The following is a 16,336-nucleotide window of genomic DNA, read 5'->3' on the forward strand; positions in this document are numbered from 1 at the left end:
ATTCAGAGACAGACAATCTTCTGAAACTGCATTGCAATAACTTTTGACCCCTACCTAATTTATCACATGTAGCACTTGACTTTTGAACTTTGACACGTGGAATGCACAATTTTAAATATGCCCAAAGAAAAACAAAATAGGTCATGCATTATTGATGGATTGGTCCATTCTTCCAGAGCCTCTTCATTAAATTTGTACAAAGGTGGAGCATGTCTTTGAACAAGATGCAGATGTTATTAAAGTGGTACAGTACACATTAAACTAGTAGATGTTTATTTTTCAGATCAAAAAGCATATATTGTCTTTCTAAACTGCATATACATACAATGGTTTCCATTGATTGGACACAACTGAGAAAATAGTGGAGGAAAAGATTTTTACTCACAGTATTATTAATACTTCAAATATGTTACCAATGCTTATTTCATATCTGTGTCTCAAAAGAAATGCATTTATAAACATATCTGCTGGATGAATTTCTAAACAGTTAAGACTGCAAAACTGGGATTCCATTTTTTTTTTTTTAAGAAGACCAAGAATTATGTATCATGCCTTTGAGATAAAAATAATACAGTAGTAAAATCCAGTCTGGAATATGACAAATCATTGTGAAACCCTGAGATTGTTCATGAGGACCAAATTTTAAGCCAAGCGATATTTTAGGCCTAGAAGAAAAACCAGATTTGTGATTAGTCATCCTTAGGACAAATGCATAACATTTGTGCCAGAGCACGAAAGAAAAGAAATTCACGCTTGTCTTCACCAGTAGATGGCTCTGTGACTACCACCACAAAACTGAGAGGGTAGAGTAAAAACGCTCCCCAAACCATTGTGATACATTTTATAGCGTTGATATATTACACTTTTCAAAAAAAAAAATCATTATGTTATATGGAAATCTTCCAGGGAAATGCCTTTTCAATACCACCCTTACACCATGGACTTCTGTGATTATACTTCCCTCTGCAAAATTCCCAAATTCCCATCTTATGAAACAAACAATGATAGTTATTTGTTTTACTGAAGTCAGAGTCCAGGACGTGAAAACTCAGTCTTGTATTCTGAAACAATTTCAACTCAGAGTTTCACATCAAAGGCCGCATGGACAAAATTTATAATATAAATAAGTCAATATATTCCAAAGTCATCTCATGATCAGTTTCCCATGGCTAACAGAAAAATCTGTCCTCTTTGAATGAAACAGAGGTTTTAATTTTCACCTTTTCATACTAAGGGATATAATCAAGTCCAATCCAAGATTAATGGCATAAACGGTAAAGTCATATAAGCAAACACTAAGAAAAAAATGAGTAATAAATAGATTTAAAATCTATTCAAAGAAAATGGCTAAGAATACATATCCACTGAAATGACGCGCATGACTTTCATCCCGAGATACCTGTATAACACTTCTACACAACTCATCTGCCCAGAGAGAGCACTAAAAACATAAACGCCACCCCAGCACTTCTGTTCCAACAGCATCTGTTAATTCACTCCATTTATAAAATACATATTGACAAAGACAACTGAACTGGGACCAGGGAGATTTGATTTGGTGTGAGAAAGTCAATTCAATGTGATTTTGTTAAAGGGCTCCTGCAGGCAAATAAAAGAGTTTAAGTAATAAAGTACATAAAGAGATATTTTACGAGCCAGCCCGGTCTCGTGGCAGGCACACAATGCCAGCCAGCGAGAGAGGCCAGGCTTAGGAATGATATTATGAGATCCAAACCCGTATGTAGCAGGTATGCTGTTTGTCGCTAGGTTGAGGAGAAAAAGGGCCATATGGATATTCTGGAAGGTCATTAAGGTCACAGTCATTAGGGGCGACAGGAGTGAACGGCAGCAGAGAGAGGAAAAATACATGTGGAACCTATTTTCAGTGCAAACTGCAGGAAGGAAGGTCAAGAGAATAAAAAGAGATTTTTTTTCCTTTGTAAAACTATTATTCCTTCAGTCCACTATAATTATAAGAGTTGGCAGAGCTGTAGAATACCATAAAAAACTCTAGAGCTTTTCTTGATTCGCAGGAGTTGAGGGCTGTCATCACTTGTGTAAGAAACATTTGACTGGCATGCAACATCATTTTGAAGTAAATAAAAAAGTGATTCTGAAATTTGAGTTCATGGATGGAGTTCAAGGGTGGATAAAATTACAAGCAAATTTTTGTATGTATTCTATGCACTATTATTCAGAGTGAGGGTTTGTAACTTTCAAAAGATTCAAAAGGAAAACAAATTAAGAACCACTGTCCTAGTGGACAGTAACCTCCATTCCCCTTCTTCAAACAGATGCATTTTATTTTATGCCAGTGGTGTGCTGACTTCTCTTTCCTTCTCTTTTACATTTGTTCTGCCACCTAAATTTAATCTTAAACTACAAGTCTTATCATCATATTGACTCTTCCCTGAGCGCTAAATAATATTCAAATCCTAATATTCAAATCCTTTTGCCTACTCAGATTTATCTCCTTTCTTCCTTACACAAGGTGTATACCTCTTGTAGTCCTCACTACTATTTGTATTTTACGGATTGCTGATTTCACAGTTTAGCTCAAGCCATGCCTGCCAAAATCATACTCACTGTTTGAGATTCCAATCCAATGGAACAACCCCCTTCATTACTTTGACTGGAGTGATCCTTCAGTCTTAAGAATATGCATGCATTTATCCCTCTCTTATGGCCTGTGTATAAACTTGTAGGTACTTTTCTCCTTGATTAGGTTGTAAGTTCTTGAGGATAAAAATGGAATCTTGGCCATTTTTACACTTGCCAAGCACCAAGAATGATATCTTGAATATGGTTATTACATAATACATATTTAACAAAGGAAGGAGTATGGCAGTAGACTAATTCTTTTAAAAAGCTACAGATGAACAAACACACTAAAATCAAATATTTTGCTGTCATTTTTAAACTCTGATGTATTAGGGTATACAGGGGGGAACACTTTTGCATCCTCCCTGTCACCTTGATTCTATCTTTAATAGACCTGTTATTAGCTACTTCACCTAAAGTAGGAGGAGGAGGTATTCAACAGGTTAGTTACAGTACAGGATAACTAATTAATTGTCATAATTTTCTAGTAGACATTGCTATGACTTTAAGCAGTGGTTCTCAAATTATGGTCTCAGGATCCTCTTAGAAGCTTACAAATTATTGAGGACCCCAAATACCTTTTATTTATATGGGTTTTACCTGTTGATATGTACTGTGTTAAAACTTACAGCAGAAATTTTTGATATATTTTTTATTAATGCATTTAGACATAAATATAATAAATCCATAACATGCTAACATATTTATGAAGCATAAATATGTTTTTCAAATAAAAAATAGTGAGAAGAATGACATTGTGTTACATTTTTGCAAGCTTCTTTAACGTTCAGAGAAGGCAATTTAATTTTTTTTCTCATTCTGCATTTGATCTGTTGCAAATCACATCATGTAACCTCTGTAAAGCTCTGCTGTACACATATGAGAGAATGAGAATTAAAAAGGCATATAGTAGTTTAGTATCACAGGCATACCTTATGTTATTGTGGTTTGAATTATTGCATTTTGCAGATACTGCTTTTTTTTACAAATTGAAGGTTTGTGGCCACCCTGAATTAAGCATGTGTATTGGTGCCAATTTTCCAATAGCATGTACTTGCTTCATGTTTCTGTGTCACATTTTGATGATTCTCACAATATTTTAAGCTTTTTCATTATTATTATAAGACAGAAAGCTTAATTGATGAGTGTCCTGTGTGTACTGACTGCTTTACAGACCAGCCTTTCCCTTATCTTTCTCCCTCTCCTTGGGCCTTCCTATTCTCTGAGGCACAGCAATATTGAAATTAGGCCAATTAATAACCTTACAATGGCCTCTAAGTGTTCATGTGAAAGTATGAGTCTCATGTCTCTCACTTTAAATCAAAAGCTAGGAATGATTAGGCTTATCGAGGAAGGCATGTTGAAAATCAAGATAAGCCAAAAACTAGACCTCTCATGACCAACAGTTTGCCAAGTTATGAATGCAAAGGAACAGTTTTTGAAGAAAATCAAAATACTCCTCCTCTTCTTCCCACACCTTCAACAGACCTTCTTCTCTTTTCTCTCCCACTCCTTCTTGAACATATCTTTTCCCCTGGACAATATCTCTTCATTACATCTTACAAGGTATGTGAGCATGATAAACAATCTGGTGGGTCTTATGGCCTTCAACCATGGTCCAGGTAAGATTTCTATTTCACTTATGATGAGTGAAACAGCCTTATTGCTGATATGAAGAAACTTTGAGTGGTCTGGATAGAAGATCAAATCAGTCACAACATTCCCTTAAGCCAAAGCCTAGTCCAGGCAAGGCTCTTACTCTCTTCAATTCTATGAAGTCTGAGAGAGGTGAGGAAGCTGCAGAAGAATAGTTGGAAGCTAACAGAAGTTGGTTCATGAGGTTTAAGAAAAAAAGCCATATCCATAACATAAAATTGCAAGGTGAAGCAGCAAGTGCTGTTGTAGAAACTGCTGCCTCAAGTTACCCAGAAGACTTAGGTAAGATCATTGATGAAGGTGGCTACACTAAACAACAGATCTTCATTGTAGATGAAATAGCCTCACACTGGAAGAAGATGCCAACTAGAGCTTTCATAGGTAGAGAGAAAAAGTCAATGCCTGGTTTCAAAGTTTCAAAGGACAGGCTGACTCTCTTGTTGGGGGGTGAAAGCAGCTGGTGTCTTTAAGTGGAAGCCCATGCTCACTGACCACTGCAAAAATTCTAGGGCCCTTAATAATTATGCAAAATCTATTCTGCCTGTGCTTGTAAATGGAACAAAAAGGCTGTGTGATTACGTATCTGTTTACAATATGGTTTACTATGTTTTTAAAGCTCATTATTGAGACCTACTGCCAGAAAAAATATTTCTTTTAAAATATCAATACTCACTGACAATGCATCTGGTCACCCAAGAGCTCTGATGGAAATAGAAAAGAAGATTAATGTTTACATGCCTATTAACACAGCATCTATTCGGCAGCCCATGGGTCAAGTAGTCATTTTGACTTTCAAGTTTTTTTATTTAAAAATATGTTTTGTAAGGCTACAACTGCCATAGATAGTAATTCCTCTGATGGATCTGGGCAAAGTAAACTGAAAACTTAGAAAGGATTCACAATTTTAGATGCAATTAAGAGTATTCATGACTCACGGGAAGAAGTCAAAATATCAACATTAACAGGAGTTTAGAGGAAGTTGATTCCAACCCTCATGGATGACTGAGGGGTTTTAGACTCAAAAAGAAAAAAACAACTGCAGATGTAGGGAAATAGCAGGAGAACTGGAATTAGAAGTGAAGCCTGAAGAGGTAATTGAATTGCTGCAATCATAAAACTAACAGATGAGGAGTTGCTTCTTAAGGAGGAGCAAAGAAAGTGGCTTCTTGAGATGGAATCTATGCCTGGTGAAGATGCTGTGAACACTGACTTCATATTTTAATTTTCTTGTCTTTAAAAGCCTCACCTCTAATAACATAAGTGTCAGGCCTCCCAAAATCTGGATCTGACTGTGTGGTATTTAGCAAGTGGAAACTAATGTCTAATATCTAATGTCTGAACTTCAGTTTCTTCACTTTTAAAATGTAGATAATAATAGTACCTATCATGTAAGATTATTGTGAAGATTATTTGAGGTAATAATATATAAAATATTGGTAGAGTGTCTTAGTATTCACTCAAAGATACTTATTGTTATTAATATTAGTGTTAGCTTCACACAGTAGAATAAGGAGTAAAAGAATTATAACACAATATCATTATAATAATTTTGTATACTATTTGCTAGGAAATATTCTTTTCATTCATAACCAATGCATTCATGTGTGGGATTTTTTTTGGTGGACATGACCTTTTCAAGAGGAAAAAAATTGATGTGTTTTTATGAAATACATGAGATACATGTAAAAATTGGGAGATTACATTGTTATGTGTTAAACAGTATGTTCCAAAGTATTGCATTAGATATAACCAATGTGAGGTTTAATAACTTATTTGTTTTATTTCTAGGGCAAATTTCTCACTCTCCCTGCTTCTCCGATCCTCCATCTACTGAAAGGTAGACCTGGGCCCCCTACCTGGAAGGCGATTGTATGCCACTCCTTCTTCTCCACCGCAACACTCTAAATCGTTGCTCACAATCTGTCTGCCACAGCACTGCTGGCCATGGCCATCATGAAGCCTCCCAGCACAGCAAATCTGGTTTCCTGAGGTGGAGTACGGCATTCTGCCACAGCAGGAATCACCAATGCCAACAGAAACCCGATTGTGCTGTTCATCTGGACAGCATACTTCACCTGTCAATTTAGGACAATAATAATCATTACATCAGTTAAAAAAATATGCTATGACTCACAATTAACTTTTATCACAATCATCTTGCAGATCCCAACTGATTGACAGAATTACTAGAGAGAATATTATCATATTGGAGCTGCAAAATTTCCAAATGACTCCAAAGTTCTGTGTATAAACGTGTGTCAGATCAGATACACACAGGGCAACTTACAAGTAAGTCTATGTTGTCTATTTCCTCACCATCAGGTCTGGTGACATAGATTATGTGGTATTATAGAAAAACATCTAGGAATACTTTTTTGTTTTGAGTAATTTTCTTTTGGAAAGTAGAGTGGATTCAAAAACCAACTACTGATACATTTATATTGCTTATGATTATAATTTCCTAAACCAAACTATATTTGTACAACCAAACAAAAACACTCCCATTGGGAAGGTTAATTACATGAGAGGAGGTAAAAAATACTGTATTTAAGTCAGTGTACTAGTACTTCTTTGGGTTATGTCACACACTGAATTTTACTACATTTCTCTTCACATGACGATCTGGGAAACCTGATATAAGAATAAGATAATCCAACAGATGCGGTGCTTTACGCCTGCAATCCCAGCACTTTGGGAGGCCAAGGCTGGTGGATAACTTGAGGCCAGGAGTGAGAGACCAGCCTGGCCAACATGGTGAAACCCCATCTCTACTAAAAATAAAAAAAAATTAGCCAGGCTTGGTGGTGCATGCCTGTAGTTCCAGCTACTCAGGAGGCTGAGGCACGAGAACTGCTTGAACCCAGGAGGCAGGAGGCAGAGTTTGCAGTGAGCTAGGATTGCTTCGCTGCACTCCAGCCTGGGCATATCTAAAAAACAAAAACAAACAAACAAAAAAACAGACTTAGATAATCTTTTGCCTGGTACCTTAAGATCAAAGGACTCAAATATTCTAAATACCAAAAGTTAGCTTGTTTATTTATTTGGTATAAAGACAACTCTAAAAGATAGAAAATTTTGTAAATGGCTTCCCTTAAGGATACTTTCAAAAGAACTAATAAAAACTTGGTGGATCTAAAATCCAAACTTCATTTTCCCTTCCCTTGTGGCCCTCCGAACCCTGACTTCCTTCTCTCTCTTGTCCTGTTCCTCCTCTTCTTCCTAGACCTTCAACAGACCTTCTTCCCTTTTCTCTACCATTCTTTCTTGAACGTATCTTTTCCCCTGGACAACATCTCTTCATTATATAAGATATGTGAGTATGATGATCAATCTGGTGGGTCTTATGGCCTTCAACTATGGTCCAGGTAAGATTTCTATAATCCAATTAATGACTTGTCAAGCTTTCTTAAGAAATGGCACAAATCCACTGAAGAATTTAGGACTGCCTTGGGGATTTGTAGTCCTGGACTTCCTCTTCTCAATTAGTTCACCTTTGGGTGAGCACTGGATATCCTAAAATTTGTTGAGTAAAAGCAAGATGTACTATTTACCAAAATGATATAAAAATATGGGACAATATTTAACTATACATAGATATATAAGGAGTATAAAAAATGGGACAATAACTCTTAGCAGCTATCCTTGAGATCTTTTCTGCCCAAATTTATTGGTCAAAAATCCATCTCACTGGATGAAATGAATAAATTACTAGAAATATACAACTTACCAAAGAAACTACAAGAAAAAAGTTAAAATCAATAGCTCTTATGAATAGTGATGCAAAAATCTTCAACAGAATACTAGAAAACTGAATTCAAAAGCACATTAAAATGATTCTGCAACATGACCAAGTGGGATATATTCCTGGAATACCAGGATGGGTCAACATATGAAAACTTATCAATGTAACACATTATATCAATAGAAGAAAGGGAAAAAAAGAAACACATGATTATCTCAGTTGATGTAGAACAAATATTTGACAAAATTCAACCTCTTTCATTGTAAATCCAATCAAGAAAATAGGAATAGGTGAAAACTACCTCAACATAATCAAGAGTATATGAGTAAAACCTATACCTAATGTCACACTCAACAGTGAAAGACTGAAAACTTTTCCTCTAAAATCAGAAACAAGAAAAGGATGCTACCCTTTGCCACTTGTATTCTACATAATATTGGATATCACAGCTAGAGCAATTAGGCAAGAGAAAAAAATAAAAGGCTTCCAAATTGAAAGGGAAGAAGCAAAACTGTGTGTTCTCAGAGAACATATCATATAGAGAAAACTCTAAAGATTCTAAAAAAAAAAAAAAAAAAAAACCTGTTACAACTAATAAACAAATTCAGCACAGTATCAGGATACAAAGTCAGCATAGAAAAACCAGGCATGTTTCTATACACTAAGAATGAATAATCTGAAAATAAAAGTAATAAGATAATTTTATTTACAATAACATCAAAAAAATGAAATACTTAAGAATGAGCTTACCAAGAAAGTGAAAGACTGAAATACCACAAAATGTTGTTTAAAGAAATTAAAGAAGACAACCAAATGGAAGAACATCCCATGTTTATGGATTGGAAGCCTTAATATTGTTAAGGTGCCAATACTGCTCGAGTGATCTACAGAATCAATTCGATCCTTATCAAAATCCCAATGCTTTTTGCAGAAACAGAAGAAGCCATTATACAATTCACATGGAATCTCAAAAAACTCCAAATAGTCAAAACAACACTGAAAAAGAACAAAGTTGGAGATCTCACACTTTCTGATTTCAAAACTTACTACAAAGTTACAGTAATCAAAAGTGTGTTACTGGCACAAAGGCAGACATATAGACCAATGTGATAGAACAGAGATCCTAAAAATGAACCCTTGTAAATATGGGCAAATGATTTTCAGCAAAGGTGCCAAGACCTTTTAATGGGGAAAGGACCTTTTTTTTTTTTTTTTTAATGTTGGAAAAGTTGAATACCCACATGCCAAAGAATGATATTGAACCCTTACTTTATATTATATACCAAAACTAACTCAAAATGGATCAAAGATCTAGATGTAAAAGCTAAAACTTAAAATTCTTAGAAGAAAGTAAAGGGGAAATTTCATGACATTGGCTCTGTCAATGATTTCTTGGCTATGACACTGAAAGCAGAAGCAATAAGGAAAAAAGATGAATTGGATTCATCATAATTAATATTAATAACTTTTTGGCATCGAAGAATACTATCAGCCAGTGAGAAGGCAACTCATGAGACAATATATTAAAATTATATATCTGATAAGGAAGTAGTATCCAGAATGTATAAAGAACTTCTATAACTCAAAAACATAAAACAAAGACCGTATTTTTTAAATGGGCAAATAACTTTAATAGACCTTTTTTTCAAAGAAGATATACAAATAGCCAATAAACACATGAAAATATGCTCAATATTAGTAATAAGTAGGGAAATGCAAATCAAAACCACAATGAGATGCCACTTGATACTCATTAGGATAGTTATAAAAAACATTAAATAACAAGCATCAGCAAGAATATGGAGAAATTGACACACTTGTGCATTGTTGTTGGGAATATAAAATGTTAAAATGTTCCACAAAACAGTATGGCAGTTCTTAAAAAGAAAATTAAACATAGAATTACGATATGATCCAGCAATTTCACTTCTGGGTATAAACTCAAAAGAATTGAAAACAGGAGATTGAACAGAAATTTGTACATTTATACATGAATGTTTATGGCAGCTTTAACCGTAATAGTCACTAGGCAGAAATGACCCAAATGTCCACTGATGAATAAATGAATACAAAAGTGTTACATATATCTAATGAGACACTATTTGACCTTAAAAAGGAATAAAATCCTGACATACTACAACATGAATGGCCCTTGAAAATGTGCTAAGTGAAATAAGCAAGACACAAAAAGACAAATATTGTATGATTCCTATTATATTAGGTACCTACAGTAGTCAAATTCATAGAGACCAAAAACAGAATGGTGGTTTCCATGGGTTGAAACTAATGGGGAGTGGAAAGTTAGTGCTTAATGGAAACAGAGTCTCAGCTTGAGAAGATGAAAGAGTTCTAGAGATGGATGGTGGTAAAGATTGTACCACAATGTGAATGTACTCAATGCCACTGAACTCAGTGCTTAAAAAATGGTTAAAATGATAAATTTTATGTTGTGTATATTTTACCATAAAAAGGTCCTGTAAACAAGGAAAAAATAAATCCATGCGTGGCTTCAGAGATCACTTTACTACCACCTTCCGGAATACTCTAGTCTCAAGATGAGTGAAGAAGGTATCACAACTTCCCATAAAACTGAAGATAAGACAGTAGATTGTCCCTTCCTTCTAAATTACAAGAGCTTAGTAAACACTTAGAAGATACTTTGGCTCAGAAAAAAGAATAAAATTCAGACCACATTAATAGCTTTTGGGATTAAGCAATTAGATAAAGCAAAGATTGAGGACACCTCTATGTCTAGTCTACACAAAAACAACCTTCAATATTGTAAGGGACACTGGGAGAACACTTACTCTGCCTTTATTAGTATATCTTAGAAAGACACAATCAAAAAAATAAAAGGACAAACTGACAAAACAGCACCTCTCTGTGAAAGTACCTGCTCTCATCTATCCAAAACTGCCCTTGACATAGAAAGAGAGAAATTTCTATGCAATTGTAAAAATAGAAGATTGATACTGGGGGTAGGTATATTATCTATGAAAAACCCTTTTAATTTTCCATTATCCCTTTCTAGGAATAATCAACTGTCTCAGTGGTAGACATATCAAATAATTTTCAGATTCTGCCTTAATTTTTCTTTCTCTTGAATCAACACATTTTTTGTTCAGTAATTCCACTTCAGTTCATCTGTTGAGAAGAGATCCACTTTGTAAATGAGATACCAGCATTAAATGTGAACCTGACAGTCTCTTTCTGTAGCTCCCAGGAGAAGAATGCCTGGTCTATAATTTGGTGGTGCCACCAGCTAATTACCTGATGCCTTTGTGATCAACATCTCTGACTTTGAATGTGTCTCCAAGATCCTCTGGGGCAAAAACTGCTCAGATGTGGGATTCATACAGGATGCTAACCCCTTAAAGATGTCTATCAATCTGGTTATGCATTTCTCGAAACTGGCCCAAAATCTACTAAAAAGAACAATATTTAATAACTTGGTCCATTGTATCTACATACCTCCAGAAAGTTACCTCAGTTGGTATAATACCTCATTATTCCCTGTACCAGTGCTTGTAGTTCACTGTTCACTGTATCAAAATGATAAAAGACTTGTGTACCACTTTGGACAAGATTTAAGTGTCATCACTTTGTACAAGATTTAAGTATCATTAACAAGATTGCACTCCCCCATTTCCCTATAGTTCCCAACCCTAATACCATCCTACTGCCACTCCCTGAGGCAGCTGCTTAATTTATAGCAGATCTATACTTAGAATTTTTTTCATATATTCTTGCACTCCTGCTCACAGTATCTTTTTTGTTTCATTTGTGACAGTTACTCCCCAACAGTTTACAACAACGGCTTCTTAATTCTCACAATTGCTTAACCATTGCCTTACTATGGTAAGCACAACATGGCCTCCCAAAGACATCCACATCCTCATCCCTGGAGCCTGTGACTATGTTATGTTACACGGCAAAGAGGAAACAAAACAACTGATGTGATTAATTTTAATAATATGATGTGAGAAAGGTTCAACTGGTCATTGTTGGCCTGGAAAATGGAAGGGGTCCACAAGCCAAAGAATGTGAGCAGCCTCTGCAAGGTGGAAAAGGCAAGAAAATGGGTTCTCACCTCCAGAAGGGAATGCAGCTCTTGTTAACTTCTTGGTTTTAGCTCAATGAGACCCATTTCAAACTTCTGATATTGAGATGTATAAGGTAAGTTTGTGTGGTTTTAAGCCACAGAGCTTCTGGTAATGAGCGATAGCAGCAATAGGAAACAAACTGAGTGATATTTAATTTCCTCTATAAGATTCAACTGTTGTACAATATGTGAATGATCATCTGTCATGCTCTCCAGATACTCTTGAAAAACTGATTCCCTGTATTTGTCAACAGTGGTAGCATACAATCGACATAAAGTCTCTAAATGTCAATTTTGTCAGCACAAAGTGCTTTTACTAGGACTTAAATTCTAGGCTGTGAGTTTGCAAAATGAAAAGTCCTTTTCTCCTCAAAGTTTGGAAGCTCTTCATGACTTTCCCTGGCTAGTTGCTAAAGGTCAACTTAGAGAATTGCTTGGCCTCATAGAATCGACAAGGATCCTTGATTTCATAGGATCTCAAAGGTCATTAGATGTTTGAATCTTAGCTTTTGAGAACTGGCTATCCCTTTATATGATCTGATGAAAGTGGACACCCCTGAGTCCTTGCTCTGAAAATATTCATTAGAAACTTTGCCATTTAAAGGAGGCCTGTTAGTCCCCTTTACTCATGTGCTCCCCAATTACTAAACATGTTTTTTCTGTTTGGATATAAAAGATTGGGTTAGCTTTGGGTATTATAACTCAGCAGCCCAATGGACATCAGAAACATTAATATCCCGCTAATATTCCTAAAGTTACTTAATGAAGGTCAAACAACTAAGAGGTGAAAGAAATGGGATGTGGAGCCAGGAAGCTTGACTCCAGAACCAATATCTTATCCACTAATTACTCAGCATCAAACCACTGAAACACTACACAAAACTTAGTCTTTCATAAGAATGTGATCATGAAATATTACTTGAAATAGTCATCACTGACTAAGACACTTTTGCTTTCTTTCTTTTAAAAATAGGTATGTTCGTTGTAATTTTAATGGAAATATATTTGCTATCTTTCTGTTCTACCAATATATGAGAAAAATATATTAAGTCACTCATACACAGTCATCACGTTACTATAAAACACACCATCTCTAAGAGCTCACCCTAAAATTTAATCACGAAAATTCCTGTTTCGATTAGCTGTGTGTCTTGGCCATGTTTCTATGTCCCATTTTTCCCATGTGTAAAATGGAAATAGAATTCTTAGGCAGTCTTTTAAAAATATTTTATTTAAAAAATATTCTTCAGGACCTTTACTTTTTTTGGGTGCACACTTCCATGAATATCAATGAAGAGACACCACCAGGATACAAAGGAGTTTCATCACCCCCCAGAACACCCTCATGCTATCCCTGTATAGTCACATTTCCTTCTCATCCATTACCCTTGGCAACTGTCGACTTTTATCTCCTAAACTATGGCTTGTCTTGTATAGTATGTCATGTAAATGCAGTCTCACAGGTCGTAGCTTTTTGAGACTGGTTTATTTCACTGGGCATGATATCTTCTTGGCACTTATCAATACTTTGTTCTTTTTTATTGCTACATAGTATTCCTTTGTTCCAGTTTGTCCATTTACTCACTTAGGGACATTTGAATTGTTTCCAGGTTTTGGCAGTAATGACTACAGCTGCGGTAAACATTCATGTGCAGGTTTTTCTGTGAACATAAATTTGCTTTTCTCTAGGGTAAATATCCAGGAGGGGATCAAGACATACTCAGGATTTTCTCAAAATACGAATTTCTAGAATTCAGGAGACACTTGGCTTAGTCAATTATCTTTGAAAGGATCCTATAATATGGTATCTCTAAGTAAAAGGGAATTTAGTAAAAGTTTCCATGATGATGCTATCAGAGACCAATGAAGGAGCCATGAGCTTATTGTAAACAGTAAAATTACTGTATTTGTTATGTTCCTCTAGGTAAAATAACTCTGCTTGGTCTCAAATGCAGTTGCCATATTTTTTGTCTTCATATTCAGAGAACATAATGTCCCTCTTTGGTAAACTTTAAGATAATGTATCCCATAGTACAGGGCAACATCAGGTAATTAAACACCACTTAGGACAATGGTGATCTTAGAGGAAACATAGTGTACACATCCACATGGGCAAAGCCAACACTTTTTTGAAAAGCCTCTTTTGAGCATAACAAATGTTAACTGGTTTAGATATTTTAGTCATATTTTTCTGAATCCCTCAGAATCTTATTCAGTTACTGACAGAAGAAAAGACTTCAAAAAAAAAAAAAAAGATGTGGATTATATCAATGAGAAATAAAACTAATTTCTTTTCCTCAAAAAAGGGCTATTAGACATAAGATACAAGGATCAGTCACCTTCTCATTAACCTCTCAAAATGAATCTATTTCAGGCCAGACTGGAAAATGTTTTCTCTCTAAAAACTACCATGCAGTGTAACAGTTAACTGTTATTCTTATCAAAGAATGACCCACATTAACATTTACTTGAGGTCATTAGCATGTTTATAAAAAAGGGAGAGAAATGAGCATTCTTTTCTCTTCTGCTCTTTGTTATGGGGTGTTATGGAAGAAAGTCGTGAGAAAAAAAATAAAGCACATATTTATCAATATTTCAGACTAATCTATAAATATCAAAATGCCTATACCCATCTTGGTCTTGAACTGGCAGACTAGTGACCAGATTTAAATCACATTTACATGCAACAGGATTTGGGACCATTGTGCTTTTTTCCCCTCAATGTAACCAGTGTTAAACTAGTTAACAAAGACCACGAGGCTGAGGACAGAGGTCACAAAACAATCTCTTCATTTAGGTGCAGTGAGATTAATGATTGGAGCAAAACACTCTTTGATTATTTCATGAGATTGCTTTTTTCCTTTTCTCTTCACCAGGGTAGGCATTGTAATACTATGAAAAATGAACTACTTAAAAAAGAATCAAAATTTGGGGCATGCTCAATGGTTTGGTAAATATTAAAATGCTTTAGGTGTTCGGAAACATGTATTTATAGATACAGACAATAAATATTTTTAAAACCCTTGGTCTAAAAATAATTATTAAAAGGCTTATATAATATCAATGACAACTTCTGAGCTTCCACGAGTTATTTCATTTTTGAGAAAAATGTTAATTTTTTTTTTTTTTTTTTTTGAGATGGAGTCTCGCTCTATCGCCCAGGCTGGAGTGCAGTGGCCGGATCTCAGCTCACTGCAAGCTCCGCCTCCCAGGTTTACGCCATTCTCCTGCCTCAGCCTCCCGAGTAGCTGGGACTACAGGCGCCCGCCACCTCGCCCGGCTAGTTTTTTGTATTTTTTAGTAGAGACGGGGTTTCACGGTGTTAGCCAGGATGGTCTCGATCTCCTGACCTCGTGATCCACCCGTCTCGGCCTCCCAAAGTGCTGGGATTACAGGCTTGAGCCACCGCGCCCAGCCAAAATGTTAAATTTTATTTTGAAACCTAACAAAAGTAGATTGCGCTGTCAGTTCAAAATCTGACTACTTGTGTTAGCATTGAGAAAGTCACAGGCAAGTGTCCTGAGTTAGTAGTAGTGATAGATGTAAATAAGTATTTTTCATTAGCTTTAAGGGACAGAGGATATTTTGCAGACTTTGAATAGTTGGTTGCAAATCATAACATCAAAAACTTTAATGTGATGTGGAAATGAAAACACTATTATTTAGTTCCACGATCAAGTTGGTCTACTGGTGTGAAGAATGGTAGGAATTGAACAACACAAAATGTGCATCTCATCACTGTAATTATAATTTCATAGCAATTATTTGTAAGCAAGGGCAGATATGAACCATACATGAAAACTCCCCAAATGCAACTTATTTTGAGAAAGTAAAGCATTTAACAGTATTTGATCTATTGTTGACATTGTGAGCTGTAGTATGAAGAAGTTTAACAGTTTTCTACAAAACTCTTATTTCCATACACATTTTTACTTTTTCTAACTTGGAAAATCTGGTTTACTATAACTTATTCAAGTTTGAAATATTTTTGATAGAGAAATAACAGCACTGCTATAAAAAAAAGTATGTTTTTTTTTTCTATGAATTGTAAGGAAAAATAATGAGTGAAGGTTCTCTGCCTTGAGTAAACTTGAGCAGTATTTAATCAGGACACCTGAAACCACCTTTGCAAAAACTATGACAGTAAGAAAATTCTGACACTGGAAAATTATGACAGTGAAAGAAATTTGCCCTAACCAATTCCATCTTGCTTCTAGTCTCCAAGCTACCCTTGT

The 16,336-nt window shown here is 35.4% G+C and overlaps 1 protein-coding gene across 1 annotated transcript in view; it reads right to left on the reverse strand.

Annotated features, from left to right (window-relative positions):
* Positions 1-16,336, reverse strand: part of USH2A (Usher syndrome 2A (autosomal recessive, mild)) — an 802,205-nt gene that overhangs the window by 163,230 nt on the left and 622,639 nt on the right. The window contains exon 49 of the mRNA XM_011929421.1: positions 6,114-6,332. Coding sequence (XP_011784811.1) covers positions 6,114-6,332 — 219 coding nt within the window. The remainder of the gene's footprint in view (positions 1-6,113; positions 6,333-16,336) is intronic.

This window comes from Colobus angolensis, unplaced genomic scaffold, assembly GCF_000951035.1.
Source record: "Colobus angolensis palliatus isolate OR3802 unplaced genomic scaffold, Cang.pa_1.0 Scaffold81, whole genome shotgun sequence".
In the NCBI taxonomy this organism is placed as follows: domain Eukaryota; kingdom Metazoa; phylum Chordata; class Mammalia; order Primates; family Cercopithecidae; genus Colobus; species Colobus angolensis.